The following is an 18,471-nucleotide window of genomic DNA, read 5'->3' on the forward strand; positions in this document are numbered from 1 at the left end:
GAGAAGGCAAATGTGAGGAATGAGAAACATGAACAATAGGAATAATTTTGGCTACTGCATTAAAAAATATGCTCATTAGGATAAGTATCATGTATTTAAACAAAATCTTTGCAGAATGATGTGTAAACTACATGTTTGCCTGGAGTGATTAAGTATATGCCATGAATTTTCCCTGAGAGGTGAACAGTAGTACCAGTTTAACTGAGAAGAAAATCCTTTCTTTGACATTTTCCTCCAACATGAAAGCTAATTATAGAGTAAGAGAAGGCATGGGAACACAATTCCAGGGATATTTTTATTTATTTATAAAAATTACTTGATTTTAACTAAAATCATTCTTGGAATAAGTATCTTACATTTCACCACTTATGAGAGAAAACACAAAGTTTTCTTTAAAAGAAATTTCTAATATGAGTTTATTATTGGTTTGCCATATGTAATAATTAAATATTCAATTTCCGATAATTTTCACCAATCTGGTTGGGTAATGTCAATTCTCTAAAGGAAGGTTTAGAATGAAAAAAAATATTTAGATATATTTGCATGAAGGTTTCACCATGATGAAACAATTTATTGTCATTTGTAGGTATTTCTGCTGAAAACTTGTTTAAGGAGGTTACCAGGCATCCTGGTTCTCCTGGATCAGCTCTAGTTTGTGTCTGTTGTCCTGGAATTGACTACATTTTCACATTTGACTTTGATTTTAAGAAAATGAAGTAATACCATGAACATGGGTTTGATAAACCCTCACCTTGTATTTCCAGCTTCTCCGAAGTCTCTTCTGGAAGGTGTGATTGGCATGTGCATAGAACAGAATTTTCCTGTAGTTGATTGAGTCTCAGAGACAGTGTGGGATAACCTTTCTTTTTTCCTTTCCCGATAGTCCTCTTCAGGACAGCAAGGTGCTGGGAAAGTGAGCTTGGGGAGGGGCTGCTGGGGACAGTTAACTCCCTCAGGTCTGGCTGGGGTCAGGGAAGCCAGGGACTTTGCCTGTAGGAGCTACTTGGTGTGCCAGCTGGTTGTGCAGTAGCCCAACTACATCTCAGTGGTAGTGAAGCTGCCAGGCTAACACGTACTCGGTGGATTAGTGCAAAATGGGAAATTATAATTTAGATAGGATAGGTGACAAAATAGAGATCGAGCAGTTTTTAAAATACTCATCTTTGCAAATGTGATTTTTGTGTTTATTACATGATGTAAATTAACAGTGAATTTCTAATGCTTATTTTACTTGTAATGATTACAATTGCATATTGAAAGACTGGTCATCCCTGTTCCTTCTTCAGAGAGTCCTATTTTAGACATAAATCGTTATTATACTTACTATTTAGACCAAGTTGAAGAAGTATGGGATAGGGCAAGGACACATAAACTGGCCTATGGACCTCATTAAGCCTTGCCTGGAATGGCTCTTAAGTTTTTAAAGGTTGTAAAAACAAACAAACAACAGAAACAAAGAAACGTGTGATAGGGGCCTTATGTGGACTGCAAGTCCAAAATATATACTTTCTGGTCCACTACAGAAACATTCTTACTGTCTAGCATCTGTTGTAAATGTGTTGGAAGGCTACTTGCTCACAGTAGTTCATCATGAAATAGCTTTGTTTTATTAACAAGTTAAAACGAAGATTTGGAAATTACTGTATTCTCATTGGTTTTATTATTTTTTTAAGAAAATCGCCCATTTATTTTCACTACTCAGAAAAAAGTGATGGATAATTTCCTTTCATTGTGTTGTTTTTTATAAAATATATATTTTAAAATTTATTTTTATTGAAAATATTACAGATGTCTCCTTGTTTCCTATTAACTCATTCCACTCCACTCCCACCCCCTTCCCAGGTTTTCACCACATGTTGTCTGTGTCCATGGGTTATGCATATATGCATATCAGTTCATTGGTTTCTGTGTCTGCCTGATGTAGCATTGTACAGCTAGCCACAGACTCCTTTCTAGAACAGAAGTTTCACAGTATGGTCTGTGGGGCTTACCAAGACCCTTCAGTTGGTTTGTGAGATCAAAGTTATTTTATAATAACAGCACAGCATCATTTTCCTGTTTTACTTTGTTGATATTTGCACTGATGGTACAAAAGCAGTGGGAGGGAGTGTCTTAGCATTAACCCAGGGAGTAGCACCAAACTAGGGGTGTCGAACTCAATCAGAGAAAGGGCCAAAATCTAAAATCCAGCCTAAATCGCGGGCCGAATGGTTTACTGAACAGTCATAAACTGACAGTGTCATAAACTGACAGCGGAGTGCAGTGATGACAGTGCGGTGCGGGCCACATTGCAAGGCCTGGCGGGCTGGATTTGGCCCGCGGGCCTTGTGTTTGACATATGTGCACCAAACTATTCTAATTGCTGTATTGCACTGTACTACCAGGCACTTGAAATAAAAACTGATCAGTTTAGCCTAAAAATATCCTTGATAAAGCAGTACACATTAATTATATTTCAACCCTTGACTACATTACATGCCTTTTTCATTTCTCATGGGATGAAATGGAAAATATGCATAAAGCACTTCTCCTGATGGTCCCCTCCAGGAAAAGCACTTGGACGTAATTAGAGTTGTGAGCTGTAAACTACTCTCTTTTTTCATGGAGTGCCATTTTCCCTTCAAAGTCTGACTGGAAAACTACATTACTGGCAGACATTTTCTTGGAAATTAAGATTGTGTCTATCACTTTAAGGAAAACAAGTGACAATTTTTGTTGCCATTGATAAAATGTGAGCTTTCCATCAAAAATTAGAAGTTTAGAAAACTTATCTCTGTACCAAAAATCTGACAACTTCCCAATACTTAGACTTTCCTGAAGATATTAGTGGTGACATTAATGAATATGACTTTTCTTCATATTGCATAATGAAATACGTCAACAGATATTTTGCAAATGACCATTGCATGTTGCAGAATCATTTCTGGTAAAAGATTCATTCAAAATGTAAGATAGATTTTAATATTCCTACAAAACATTCGCTGTTAGTTTAGATTCTGTATTGCAACTAAACTTTAAGAACTTACTACTGTTTTATTTGGGTGTCATATCAAAAATAATATCTACAATGATCTGAAAAGGATTATTAAAATTAACTAAATATCTCTCTGACGCTGGATTTTCTTAAATCTATTTCACCAAATCAATGTTGTTACAGCTTGAATGTCGAAGTGGCTGTGAGGATGCAGCTGTCTTCTAATAAGCCAGCCATTAAAGAAATGTGTAAAAAATGTGAATTACGGTTGCATGGAAAAGTAATTCTAAACTTTGTTGTTTTGGAAAATATAGTTATCTTTAATAAGAATATATTATTTATTCTCATTAAATGGTTTACTTTTAAATGAATTAATATTTGAAAAATTTCTATTTTAATTACTAATACAATTGATATCAATAGATATAACTCACATAATCAAAGGTCTTTGGAATCCTCCATATTTTAAAAAATGTGAAGGTCCTGAGACCAAAAGGTTTGAGAACTGCTTATCCAGGATGTAAGCAATCACTTCTTTAATGCGTTGAAATAGTAACTGACAATATTTTATGAATAATTAATCAGTTAACTGCCATGATATTTTGAATTTAATTTAAAAAGGTCCACCATTTGTGTCTATGGATGCTTATGGTGTACAAATGGTTACGAACAAAACAGTCTCATTTAAAATTGTGTTTTTTGTTTCATTTAGTTGGTTCTACAATATCATGATAATTCTTTCAGGTATTTTCCTTTTTGCCATGCAAGAAAAATCTTGACTTCTTTTTTCCCTTCCTTTTCAGTTCTCGCAGCCATGCTGGGGTGAAAACAGCACTGCTGGATGCTCATGCTGAAATGGGGAACACTGAAATTCTGGAAAAGGAGCCCTCAGAAAGTCTCAGTAATGGCACTAGCAGCAATGTAGAAGCAGCCAAGAGGTTGGCCAAACGCCTTTATCAACTAGACAGATTCAAAAGGTCGGATGTCGCGAAGCACCTAGGCAAGAAGTACGTTCTGTCCCAAGGCCGTGTGTGTGTGTGTGTGTGTGTGTGTGTGTGTGTGTGTGTGTACACGTGTGTGCTTTTATATTAATAACCAAGTCTATTTTGCTTTCTTATAGCAATGAATTTAGCAAACTAGTTGCAGAAGAATATCTGAAGTTTTTTGATTTTACAGGAATGACGCTGGATCAGTCTCTCAGGTAAGATTACATTCCTATTCTTTTTGCCTCCTAAGAATTTCTCCTAAGAAGAGAAAGTATTGTGCTGACGCTAAAATCTGATTTTTATTTGTTTAGATTTTTTTTTTTTAATTTGATTTCAGAGAGGAAGAGAGAGCTAGAAACATTTATGATGAAAGAGAATTATTAATTGGCTGCTTCCTGCGCGCCCCACACTGGGGATCGAGCCTGCAATCAGGGCATGTGCCCTGACTGGGAATCTAACCATGACCTTCTAGTTCATAGGTTGACCTGCAACTACTGAGTCATGCTGGCCAGACTGATGTGTATTTTTTTTAACCCACAGTTACTTTGTGAATTTAGTTCCAATTATAAATATTATGTATCAGAAAATGAGAAAAATATATTGTTTTTATGAAATTACATGAACTCACATTCGGCATCTAATAGGTGACGTCATAAAGAATGGCGGCAGCATTAGTCATGAGGAGAAATGGAATCTGTGGGAAATTGGTCTTCATGAGATCAATTTTTAAAAATGCAGTTTACATATAGACTGTAGAATTTTAGGTATTTTTCCTAAGCATTTGTTTACAATACCAATTACTCTTTTAAGACAATACTTTGGAATTAACTCACGAATGGAATAAAAATGAATATCAACATAATCAGCAGAAAGTATCTGTAAAAGTGTGTCAGGCAGTAACACTTTTTGCTCATGTGTTCATATGAAGATGACTTACACAATCTGACCCTCATTTTCCCACACCATATTGTACGATAAATTTCTATAACAGCAGCTGGAAGTAGAACCCAGTCAGCATCTACTCTTAAGAAGTTTATAACATGTCAGAGCCTGGAGGAATTCTGAGATCAAGGGTGTAACCTTCTAGCTTTACAAAGCAGGAAACAGACCTGGGGGGCGAAGTGGGGCTGTTTGGATGATAACACACACAGAGACTTCTCCTATGGCTCTTTGCATGAATCAAGGGTTCTCACTGGTTTTGCAATGAAAACAGGTAAGGGTGGAGGAGAGATCTATATTTTTGTTTTGCTTTTGCTTTACTTTCTTATGTGGTTTATTTTTTAAAAGTTAGGAAAAAAATTAAGTTTTATCAGTATAGTTTAGATTAGCAGACTATAAAGAGCGACATTTTCATCATAGAAATAAGATTTATTGTATGTTTCTTTCAATAATAATATTTCTTAGAGCATTTTAAATGATTTTTTCTTTCCCATCTCATGGGGATGCATCTACTTTGTCAAGTGAGGGACATCTGGATTTATCTGTAACTAGTGTCCTGATGCATGGATTCAGGCACATTGAAAGGAGATTAATTAGAATATTTTAATATCTCTATTTGCATCTTGCTAATGAAAAGAAAATAGGATTCTACCGAGTCTCCTACCTACCTACTCCAGAACTTCTATGAGGATCAAATGAGATGAGGCACAGGAAAATGCTTCACTAACATTTGATTAAAGTGTAAAATGTTTGCACTTGGCTATAAAGCAAATCATGTTCCTAACTGAACTCCAAGGAGGCTCGTCACTAGGAGAGGAAGCTGGGCATTGCTACGTAACTTCATTTACCCTGTGCCTATGGCCACTGTTTATGGGCTGGGCTGGGCTGGGCTGTGGACTGCATTTTGTGCCTTTGAGTCTTGGCAGCATTGGCTGCGATTTGGTGGGGGCAAATCACTCCGCAGTAGTGGTAGAGCCTGTGTCCCACTTGAGGAAAGCTGAATGTTGGTTTGTCAGCGCCAGGTGCATGGTGCTGTTTCTTTTTAAATGGCCAGTGTACTTCATGGCAGCTCCTGCATTGAGCTCTGCCTCCTGGTGGTCAGTGCATGTTATAGCTACAGGTTGGACAGTTGGATGGACACTTAGGCTTTTATATATATATTATAGATAGTACTCTCAGTGACTCTGATTTGGGCTGTGTGTGTGGTTTTGGAAATATTTTCTATTGTTCAAAGAAGTTTTTAAAAAAATATTTTTATTGATTTCAAGAGGAAGGGAGAGGGAGAGAGAGAGAGAAACATCAATGATTGATGAGAGAGAATCATTGATTGGCTGCCTCCTATGTGCCCCCCACTGGGGATTGAGCCTGCAACCTGGGCATCTGCCCTTGGCCAGAATTGAACCTGGGACCCTTCATTCTGCAGGCCAACGCTCTATCCACTGAGCCAAACTGGCTAGGGCCCAGAGAAGTTTTATACACAAATTAATTTATTCCTAACTTATGGAATAAATAGAGTTTTACTTTTCAATTTCCTCCTCATGTAACAATTTATTTATGTGGCGATAATAGGCGAAGTAAAATGAACAGAAATCTATTATGCACACAACAATATAACTGTAATTTTAACGGTGGGTCAGTGGCAATTATAGTCATGTAACAAAATGGCAAAAAAACCCTGTGATCCATGTCGAGTTTTAAAACATAGCCTACATGGTTTTGTGTTTAGTCTTAAGTATTCTTTGGTTTTTTTACTCAACTGATCCTTTTAAATGGCTGCGTGAGTCATATGAGGAAATTACCCACCTTTGCAAAGCTTTTCTGATGTATTGGCCTCCACCTTATTGTCCTGTCATCTTTTACAGTGTCATTTAAGAGAAAGGAAATGTCAGTATGAATTTTTACTGAATGGCCATTTATTAAGCGATTTTTAAAAAAATAACTGCAGCATATCTTAATGTGTGTAATTTCTTATGCATATATGAATTAACTTGTCAAATATAAAGAGTGTAGCATTTTCTAAAATTTACCTCTCCCCCAATTCTTTTTTAGGTATTTCTTTAAAGCATTTTCTCTTGTGGGAGAAACTCAAGAACGAGAGAGAGTTTTAATACACTTCTCCAATAGATATTTTTATTGTAATCCGGATACCATTTCTTCACAAGGTAATCTGATGGAAATGCTTGAATTTATTTTTTTATAATAGGATTGTTTTCCTCATTTTAAAAGTTACATTTGATTGTGGAAAATTATACAAAAGAAATGAAAGTCATCTAAATATTTCTAAGGATAGCTATTATAAACAGTCAGATTACTTCTTTCTAGTTTATTTATACAAAATTTATTTGATGTCAAATCAGAATCACTAGGGAGTTGTTTCCTACTGGTGTTCTCATTCATTGTGAGCATTTTCTCATGGCATCAAATATTCTCTAAAAAGCATATTTATTGATGCATGGCATTCTTTACTAAGTTATTTTTCTCTTACTTTCCAGTTCCAGAGTGTGACAATATTTTTTAAATTGCTTATGCTTTGTCACTGAGATTTTATGTGCAAAATGGATTGTAATAAATGAAATCTCAGTTTTCATATTTCCTCTTCCTCAGCTTCTGATCTCTAATTCCTTGATGAGGTGCATGCGTGCTTAGTTTTGGAGATATTTACAAATCTCACTGGAGTTTATAGTGTGTGTCTGGTGCTTTTGTTTGATAATAGTCAAAACAACACTGACACACTGACTTTAGCTTATGTTTATTGTGTTATTTTTAAAAAGCAACTTTAGCTGTTGGTGTACCTTATGAAGAGTGGTCTTTCTCCATTTCATTTCCTACAATATAGCAAAGTTTTCGGGACTTGAACTCAAGTGCATTTATTTGCCATTGGAGAGTCCTCCATAGGGTTACACATTCTGGAATAAATGGCTGAGAGAGGATGCAGTAGAAATGGTAGTTATCTCCCAGCTTCAGTATTACCAGTTAACTAAAGAAAAGTGTATTTGATATTGAATAAAGTAATTGTTTGCCCCACCCCAATCCTTCAGAATATAATAAACAACTATCTGATTATTAAAGTCACATTCCTGATTTTATTTGATTCATAGTATCTTGGACCATTCAACCTAAATATTTTGTTTAAAGAATGGCAAGAAAGAAGATAACTATTTCTGTCTATGTTAGCCAGAAAACTAATACCCAAATAGTAAAGATGCTGTGGAGGATGCAAATCATGGCTCTCGTTAACCTGGCAGGTGTGGCTCAGTTGGTTGAGTGTCGTCCTGTTTACCAAAAGGTCACCAGTTTGATTCCTGGTCAGGGCACATGTCCAGGTTGCATGTTTTCTCTCTCTTTATCTCCCTTCCTCTTTCTCAAAATCAAGAAAAACATATTTTGAAAAAAATAAAGTCACATCCCTATCTCTGAAATGGAAATTTCTTTCTTTATTCCGTTCTTTGACTATATTTAGGTAATTTATTCACTGTCTCTATCACTGTCAGCATTGAGTAGAGAATGCCAGATATAGAAGAGGAAAGGGTGTTTTTATTAGAACCTTCTTCAAATCCCAAGATGTTAACATGACATTCCAGAATGTAATAGGAAGATGGATTTGTGTATTCACTTGCCTGTTGATAGGATATTTATCAACTGAGTTTAACAGATACTTTCAGGAATTTGTTTTAAATGTATTTAGAATTTTTTATAATAAACTGAGACTGGGATAACTATACTTTTAGGTACTTAAAAGCATCAACCTAGAGACTTTAATAACAGAAATATCCTACTATACTTAAAGGCATGCTCTGGAAAAATACGCTATCTTACTATACTTGGGTTGAGAATTGCAGAGAGAGCAGAAGAAAAATTGGAAATAAGAAGCTTAACTCAGTGCTTTTTCCTTTTTTTTATATAAAGTAAGAAAAGTAATGCTTCTATATAAGTGTGAAATTCTTCCGGCTTGGGCAACTTTTCCCCCTGAATATTTAAATTTAAAATTTTCACAGATTATTTTAGTATTTTGCTTTTGTCGGATTCATAGTATCTTGGACCATTCAAACTATATTTTTCTTTAAAGAATGGCAAGAAAAAAGATAGCTATTCCTAATTATACATTGTTAGCCAAAGGAGTAGTACCCAAACAGTAAACTGAGGAAGATTCAAATCGTGGCTTTCTTTAACTTTTGCTTCTTTCCTAATTCACTTTCGTCCCAGAAAGTGTTTTTTTGTTTTTTTGTTTGTTTTTTAATAAAAAGAACAGGACTACACTATTTATATTCATTTTTATAACTGTTGTTAAAATTGAGAAGATATAAATTTTAAAAATTACCATTTTATTTTCTAGAAATAAACTTTTTTAAATATCACCTTATATATTATTTCAGATGTATTTATATTTAAATGGAATTATACTATAATATATATAATGTGTTTTTCATATACTAATTTATTGTGAAATATCTTTCCACTTCAATATGTATACTTGGACAACATTTTAAATTACTTAAACATAACAATTATGTTTTCCAAAAAAGGGTAATATTTACTTGCTCCCTATTATAATCAGTGTTTCTTTGAATATCCTTGTATGTTGTATACATTTTTATTTCCTTAGTGTAAAGCCCAGAAGTAAGTTTGCTGTGTCAAAGGACATTGTTTCAAAGCTTAAAGATATGTACTATCAAATTGTCCTTCTGAGAGGTAGGGATAATTCACTTTATCCAGTAGAGTCCAATGTTGTGCACTGAGGTCTTTTTAATGATTTATTCTTATCTGATTTCTGTCTCCCCAAACAAATGTGATTACTTTTGTCTAGTTACAGTATGGTGCTTTCATATATATTGTGGTCTTAATATATGCTATGTTAATGACAAAAGGAGTCTAGGAAATAGTGAATTAATGCTTTCTGTCCTTGTCTCTTTCCTTAGACGGTGTTCATTGTCTCACCTGTGCGATGATGCTTCTTAACACAGATCTCCATGGCCATGTAAGTGTATGGTTGTGAACTGTCTTACAGAGAAGCAAGCGTTCTGTGCTTTCTCCTCTCCCCACCGTATAACAGCTGCAACTCTTTCCCTTCCCTTTCCTCCCACTCAATTTCTCAATCTTACTTTCAGCCAAAGGAGACAGTTTTGAGAAGGCTGTCCCCATGTAACACTAATCCCAGAATGGGGAAGTTTTTTCATCTTGGATATTTTGAGATCTCATCTACATATCAGTATTGTGTATTTAGTGTCTGCTGATGGAGAAAAAAAAGAATACAATAACCTTTTATTTAAAGGTTGAGGATCTAATAGAACTTCCATGAATTTGGGGGGATTTATTTCTATTAAAAGCGGATTACTTTGATAATACTTTCAAATAAACATGTATCTTATTCATTGCAATAATTTGAAGAAGTAAAATAAAGGTGTGAGGTTTATTATTTATTCAGATAACTCAGATGCTTGATGTCCAAACAAGCCATGGCACCCCAGGTTCAGAACCACAGATCTCGATTTGCTCTGGTTTTGTCTTTAGACCACTTGTGAGTAATTGAAAGGAGATTAAGTGAGGCATCACACTTCTTTTTGCAACTACAATATAAGAGACAGTTTACTTAAATGGACATTTTAATATTATCTCAAGTTGTGCCAATCATGCATAATTAACAATTGGCTGAAGTGGCAGAATTATATATATGAGGGAGAAAATTATAAATACAAGTAAACCTCACTATAGTATCTTCAAAATCATGTCTTTGGTGATTATTAGTTCTTAGTTTTGTTTTCATAAATGTGTTCTGTATACTTAAGATTGTCTATTATTTAGGTTTTGTTTATTAGAGTCTTTAATCTTTATTTACAATGCCTATTATTACAAGTCTGTTGAATGTATAGTAGTATTCATAAGAACTAACTATATGATAATGTGTTTCTCTTCTCTTCTTCCTCTGGATTCCTTTAAAAAATAAATTTGCCTTCTAGGTGGTAAGTTTTTACCTATAATTCTGGATGTAGCTTCTCTTGCATCATGGTTGCCTGATTGATTGTCATAGTGTCAATCTGACTTATTAGCATGACCCTATAAAAGTGAATCATTTAAAATATAAAGTGAATTATTTCTAACTTCTGTCCCTATCTACCTTCTCCTTACTCTGCACTGCCTAGGCCCTCATCTCTTGTTTCTTACTCCGATGCCAGAATATTCTCTTGGGGAATGAACTAATGAACCATTTTGCTTTTCTTCCTTACATCGTGTCATAATGGGAATACAACAGCATGTCCTCTCTTGGAAGTGCTGAGCCAAGCTTGACTTCATGCTCTCAGTGGGGGAGGCCTAACATGGGAATTGAACGTCTTTTGGCTGTTCTTTGTAAATCTTTCATGAGGGTTTCATTCACTCAAAGGAATGATGCATTGAAAATGCATTGGTATGGGTCTTTTGTTCTTCCTGCTAACTTTCTTACTAATAAAATGATAGAATGAATATTCATATAATAAATCTAACAGCATTACATGTTGAATGCCTTTCTATCTTTCTTTTTCTTATTTACCCTCTCATTCAACAAACACTTAGAGTGTGTCTGTTCCATTCCAAGTTCTGTGCCATTTGAGTTAGAGGCAGAAATAAATGGGACATGCTCCTGGAAGTCAGATCTCCCCTGGGGTAGTGTTGGCTAGGCTTACCTCCATTTGTCAGGTTTAACTGGAGAAATGGTAGCAGGTAACTGAGGTGCCGTGGTGAAAGAGCACTGGAGGGATATTTTATTTATACATTGAGTTATAATTAAACCTCTACATCGGGTAGAAAACCTCCAATCTGAAGTATATGCAATATTTGGGGGAGCAATTCACTCAGATGTTATAATTATTTTATTGGAACTAAGAATGGCAATTCCCTTCAGTACCTATTTTTGAGAAATACGAAAGATTTATCATTACGTTAGCAATAGTATTGATTTGCTTTTACTGTCTGCACGTTGTTTATTTTCTTAAATTAAATTTATAATTGTGACCGTGTGCCTAATTTGCCAAGTAATCTCTTTTAAAATGCCTCGTCATCTGTGAAATATACATGTAAATTAAACTTGCAAATATAGGTACACGTCTATTAAAACAAACTCTGGAGTTTATTTTTTCTCTTGCTATAATGGAACCAAATTGTATTGAATTTTGTTTGAACTGTCAATAAGGAAAGAGTTGAACCTTTTTTCATTTAGGCCTGTATTTTATTAGAAATGATAGGAATAGAACCACCTGTCATGTTGGAATAAATTTAAACCATTTCTTTTTCTGGATAAATCTTCAAATGCATTCACTCTGTTGACAATAACTGGCTCTTCTGTACCTCGATCCAGCCCTCCTGGCAGGATTATTGCTGAGGCTGAGGACAGGTGGCAGAGGCAGGACAATAGGCAGCCATTTCTCACCGGGGATGGCCTCTGGGGTGGCAGCAAGTTTTAGGTACAGAACTGAGTTGAAATGAAGAGTGGGGTAGGGAGGTGCATAGTCCATTAGCCAATTTCACAACTAAAAATCAAAAGATGTCCACAAGACAGTGGCTGCCCAAGGTCAGGCCATGGTCGGAGGCAAGAAGCCAGCCCACCCTGTGCCGGGGATGTAAGGGGGTGGGAGCATTGTTTTTCTGGAGTGGTAGCTCTCTCTGCCTCAGGCCAGGCATCCTGCCGATACTTTGCCTTGGGGATACTTAGAGGGCGCTTTTAGCATCCTCAGGGGTCTGAGTTTAATGTAGGGGGGCTGGACCTTACTGGCTCTTTTTGTGTCTTGGGTTATAGGTTGGATAAGGAGTAAACCCAAGGCTAGTACACAATACTGGTAGGAGGATGAAAGAGTCAAGGAATGAAATGTAGGTTTTGCACCAGAACAATGTTAAAAGATATGTGTAATTCAGTTTCAGATAGAACGTAGAAATAGATTATATTCAACCTGTAAACTGCATTGATAATTGTGAGTTTTTAATTCTTAGGTTATCTCTCTAGGAACCTAGACTTTTAAGTAATGGGTAAAATATTTGGTTTATTATCAGAAATGGAAAATGAGTATTAGAAGAATTGGTATTAAGTGATTTTAATTCTTTTACTTTTCATATTGTGCTACTTTATAGTTCTACCCTCAAAAGTCCCACAAAACTGCATGAGTTAGATAGATGGTTAGTATCCTCAGGAAATCTCTGTCTTTATAGTTCTACCCTCAAAAGTCCCACAAAACTGCATGAGTTAGATAGATGGTTAGTATCCTCAGGAAATCTCTGCCTGTGATTGTCATTATTGTGACTGGCAGCTGCCATAAGTGCATTTTGCCTGCTACCTCTCTTCCTCCTGCAGAGCTGTCTCTCTGGATCCCTCCACACCCTCTGCCGGTAAAGCCATCCCATCCCTGGGCTTCATTTCCTTCCTTTCTTTCTTTTTTAAAATTCTTTATTATTAAAAGTATTACATATGTGTTTCTTCCCCCCCCCCCCCCCTGGTTGTCATTTCTTTTCTGCCTGGGCTTTATCCTGTTGTAGATTCCAGCCTTGGTCTTAATTGCCATTGAGCCAGTGCTGCCTCCTTTCCACGTCAGTGGTACTCAGTCTTTCCTTTCACCTGATTGGAACTCCCTGGACAGAGTGGCTTCCTCCAGGCTCCCACGCTCTCCAGCTAGCTAGCTTCCTGGTGATACTGAAAGTTCACTGAAGCATCAGGCCTAGGTCTCAGAGTTGCTAAGGGTTTCTAGTGAGACATGGAGTTCAATTTTACTCCAACCTTCAGGTGTGAAAATGTTTCTATAGAAAATCATTACAGTTTCAAATTTTTCAATTTAAAAATGACCTTTAGAATACAATTCACTATCAAATTGGCAACTCTCTAGATTTTTATAGGAATCCTCATTAAGCATGTGGGACTTCATCGGGTTTTCTTGGCTTCTGTGACTCCAAATCAATGCCTTTTTCTCTCCCTCCATTTCTCCATTTCTCGCTCTCTATGTACCTCCCTTTTCCTCTTCCCTCTCTCTCCTCTTTCTTCATTCTTCTCTTTCTCCATTTTCTCTCTCTGTTCTCCCTGTAGCTCTGTTTTTCTTTCTTCATCTGTTCTTTATTTTTTCCCCAGTAGTTCTGCTTTAAAAATAAATAAATAAATAAATAAATAAATAAATAAATAAATAAATAGGTTCATGCATAATGGAAACTGCAACACTGATAGCTTGCATCAGTGAGTCAGTGGTGGTCATTAGGTCCTTCCAGTATCTCACTGATACATTATTCAGTCACTGCATGCCTTCTCCTTCTGGCCATTACAAGTTTTGCACATGTGCACAGCTCATTAGTAGAAAGAGCTAAGGAAAGCAGGTGAAACTCTATTAAGTCAGTTTTGCTCTCCCTTCTTTTCTTCAAATGTTTTGGGGAGGGAGGGATGAAGAAGGGGATTGGAAATTTACAAAGGATCCTGCTTTCCCTGCTAATTGTGCATATAAAACAATGGACACCTGAGGGCAGCATAACACAGTTAAACTTGTTTGCTAGAGAAGCCTGCAAAACAAAGGGAAAAGAGGAATTTTAGGAGAGCTTAAGAATACAAGTAATTGCCAAATCGGTAGTATGCTTTTTTACCATTTAGTGTGACATGTTGGAGGAGGTGGAATTGTCATGTGGGAGAGTATGCATGCTGTGATTTTAATATCCTGAGACTGAAGAAGCCAGATTTTACCAATGGATCATGAGAGCTTTTACTAAGGCATCTTTTCCATAAAGCTCCTGGATTTTATACTATTAAAAATGGGAAATTTGGGATTATTTTGCCTACTCCTTTAACCTCTAGGTCAGATGCAGGCTTTCCCAGTGGGCACGTGACAGCTGGCCTACTAGCAGCTCTCCCGTAGGACTGGGCTTAGGTTAGGCCTTGGCTGGAGCCTGTAGGAGGTTCCATTCCCCCAGTTGCCAGGGAAGACATGCTCAACACAAAGAATTGATCACAATTGCCAGGTTTTGGACAGTCGCTGGTATGCTTTCTGGGTCACTGTTCAGAATGAAACTCTCCTTACTTTCTCCCTTTGCTCTCACTGTTAGCACTGACGTTGGGAACTGATTATCTGCTGGGTTTGGGAAACAATGCCTTAACTTTAGCAAAGGAGAAATCTGAAATTAAGGCACAGAATACATCAGGGTGCCTAATCCACTTGCATGCTAGCTCATGATGTTGTCCTCAGTTAACAATGCCCTTCCTTCTGGTGTTTTCTTTTAGACCAGGGGTTGGTAAAGTAGGACCCACAGGCAAAATCAAGCAAGTGAAGTTGTATTGGAACACAGTCACACCAGTTTGTTTACATCTTCGTACTAAAATGACAGTGTTGAGTAGTAGTAACAGGAACCTTATGACCTATAAAACCTAAAAGATGTCCCTATAGGGTGATATAGAAATTTATGTAATTTGTCTCTTTCAGACTCTTTCCCTTAGTCCATGAAACCTATTTTCCCTCAAACATGGTAGGGTATGGTTGAGGATGATTCTTTTACTTAACATTCTAAATTGGAATGTGCTAAAAAACATCTTGAGTTTTTCAGAAATGATAAATTCTTCAAAGACTTTCTGAAAGACATTTAATGTATCTTTAATAGAAAACAAATGGAGAAAACAACTCTTTCTTTTGTATTGAAAATATGTTTGATAATGGCATATAATTATTTTGGAGAATAGTCTTAAATTTGGGGCTGTAAACTCCCAGTCTAGGGATTTTTTTTTGCATTTTAGTTAATATCTTCTCTCATTAAAGATGGTCCCTTGTTGGCTAAATATTCAAGACTTGGGCCTACCTAGTATTTTAGGATTTCAAATAAAATTTGTTTTGTGGATTTTCCATTTTATATGTTTTCCTTTTAGGTTTAATTTAAAATGCCTCCTGATTTTAAAGGTAATGATCCAGAGATTCATTTTCATTAAGCATCTAAGATTTGATTAGAAAGGTTGCATTGATTTGAAGGGATGATTTCCGTGCCTCTCAATGCATAAGGCCTTTTCAAGTCTCCATGCTTTATTCTTTTAATAGGAAGGAATTCAGAATATAAGAAAGTACTATGAAAGCACTGTCTTGGCAGGCAGCTGGCCAGCATTTATTTCAGAGCAGGCCTACTTTTTTGCCAAAGTTATGAATCTGTTTAGTAAGAGAATGAATAGAACCATGACTCTGTGAGCTTCTCTGTGATACCTATGAATCACTGAAATACAAAGTCTGTGAGTAGCTTTGTTCACTGGACAGTGTTTGTTTGAATAAAAGCATTCCATAATAACTGATATAATTTGATTTAACCAGCAGAAAAAAATCCAGCTATCAAAAGGAGTGCTTCTTAATGACAAAGACTTCATCTTACTTTTACTCTCTGATAAAAATGGTATCAAACCTAGGGAGCAATGAAACATCTATGTCAGTAAGACACAAGATGGACTAATCTGACTCTTTGCTCTTTTGTGTCTGAACCTTGCCTAGAAAAGTTACCAGTGAGTCAGATGAGGGTAATAAATGGCAGATGTAAATAGCCTCAATTAGGAAAGTATTCCAGAAGTTGTTTGGCATCATTGACCCGTAGGAAGTCATGCATTTCTATGATCTTTATTCTCTGCAGTGGTCAGACAAGTTGGGACACATGCAATGGGTGATTGCACTGATGCTTCCTTACCTTGAGGACTGTTTGTTGGACTGGATTTACATATCCGTCCATCCACCACCACCCAATTGCTATTGCTGTTTCAAAGTTCAATTGAGTTAAATTTATGCTAATGTAGATAATGGTGTGGTGACTATGAAAGTATACAAAAGGCAAGGCCAAATAAATTTCAAATAAAATAAATCTGAATTATTTTTATTTTTTAAATTAAATATCTTTATTATCAGGGTAAAAACAGATGAAAGTTATTATAGTCAAGCCAGTTAGATAAGGACAATAATGAGACACACATTTTGAAAACAAGGGGCTAATTTTCTCATTTCATTATATATATTTTCAGTTTTTTAAATTGAATTTATTGGGGTAACAGTACAAAATATGATGTTATATACCAAAGTAACTTAGGGAATTTTACCATTTTTTTAATGTTAAAAAGTAACAGTTCTTCATAATTAAGTGATGAAAGTTTTAGTCACACCTTACCATAGACATTGATAGTGTCCTAAAAAAGCATTTTTGACTCAGTGGGGTTTAAACATATTACTAATTCTTCTAAAAGAATTTTGGAATAGCTATTACCCTAGTTGTCACCTAAATTTTTTCTTGTAAGTTTGATTAAAACATAAAAAGAATTTCTGATGTGGACATTAACTATTAATATTAAAAAATAGTCTTTCATTAGAATCTGAAGATCACAGTGAGGGAAGAGAGTTTCCAAGTGACAAAGTAACTACTTTTGAAAAGCTGCTCCTTCAAAAAAGAATGAAAACGCTGTCAAAAACATGGCAAAAAATCAACATTATCTGGCTTACAACAATCTAAAGAGTGTTAATTTAAGGGGAAAAAACACCCAAACAACTTAATTTCCTTAAGAATTCTAAGCTTTGTATTGTTTTCACTTGCTCTGTTACCTTTCCCCTCTTTAGCTCCACAGTGATCTTGAAAACCAAGAGCCTCACAATATAGTGACTATGCAAACCAGAGCCTAGCGTTCATTAGAATTGGCATTTTGGAGCTTTTGTGAATTGAAGGGAGAAATAGACAATTTAGCAATAATGGTTTTAGACTTCAGTACCCCACTTTCAATTATGCTTAGAATAACTATCAGAATATCAAAGAAATAGAAGATCTGGATCCTATATAATAAAAGGCTAATACACAAATCTACCAAACATCAGAACAACTAGTCACTATGATGCGCACTGACTACCAGGGGGCAGGTGCTCAATGCAGGAGCTGCCCCCTGGTGGTCAGTGCACTCCCACAGGGAGAGCACTATTCATCCAGAAGCCAGCCTCATGGCTGGTGAACACAGCGGTGGTGGGGGGAACCTCTCTTCCTCTGTGGCAGCGCTAAGGATGTCCACCTTTGGCCCATTCTGGGGAGTGGGCCTAAGCTGGCAGTCAGACATCCCCTGAGAGCTCCCAGACTTCAAGAGGGTGCAGGCCGGGCTGAAGGGTCTCCCCCCGAGGGCATGAGTTTTGTGCACTGGGCCTGTAGTAACGCTATAGAGCAGCTTGATCTGACAGAGACATCTGTAGCATACCCACCCAATGACAGCAGAATATGTCCTCTTTCCAGGTACAAATAGAATATCCTCCAAGATAGACACAAAACAAATATTAATTTAAAAGATACCAAGCCTCCACAAGACCAGAAGACTTCACTTGTGAATTCTCTCAAACATTTAAAGAAATTTTAATATAAATGCTTCTCAGAATATTCAGGGGAAAAAAAAAAAAAGGTGGCAGGGAACACTCTCCAAAGCATTCTATGAGGACAATATTATCTTAATAAAATCAAAGCTAACATCCTTTATGAATATTTCTTGTGAATATAGATACGAAATCCTTTTTTAAAAAATGCCTTCCTACTATAGCAACATATACTGTATAAACAATTATACATTTTAATCATTTGAGATTAATTAAGGGATAGAATATA

At 36.1% G+C, this 18,471-nt stretch overlaps 1 protein-coding gene across 9 annotated transcripts in view; it reads left to right on the top strand.

The window, feature by feature from the left end:
• The window catches only part of PSD3 (pleckstrin and Sec7 domain containing 3), a 412,571-nt gene that overhangs the window by 207,688 nt on the left and 186,412 nt on the right, over positions 1-18,471 (top strand). For 8 of the 9 annotated variants that reach the window (XM_084879792.1, XM_084879789.1, XM_084879791.1 and 5 more), the window contains 4 exons: positions 3,778-3,981; positions 4,095-4,175; positions 6,949-7,061; positions 9,816-9,874. In XM_084879792.1, coding sequence (XP_084735918.1) covers positions 3,778-3,981; positions 4,095-4,175; positions 6,949-7,061; positions 9,816-9,874 — 457 coding nt within the window. Of the gene's footprint in view, positions 1-3,777; positions 3,982-4,094; positions 4,176-6,948; positions 7,062-9,815; positions 9,875-18,471 lie in introns of those variants that run through there. The other variant, XM_084879790.1, reaches the window with a different exon arrangement.

This window comes from Pipistrellus hanaki (assembly GCF_964339955.1).
Source record: "Pipistrellus hanaki genome assembly, chromosome: 3".
In the NCBI taxonomy this organism is placed as follows: Eukaryota; Metazoa; Chordata; class Mammalia; order Chiroptera; family Vespertilionidae; genus Pipistrellus; species Pipistrellus hanaki.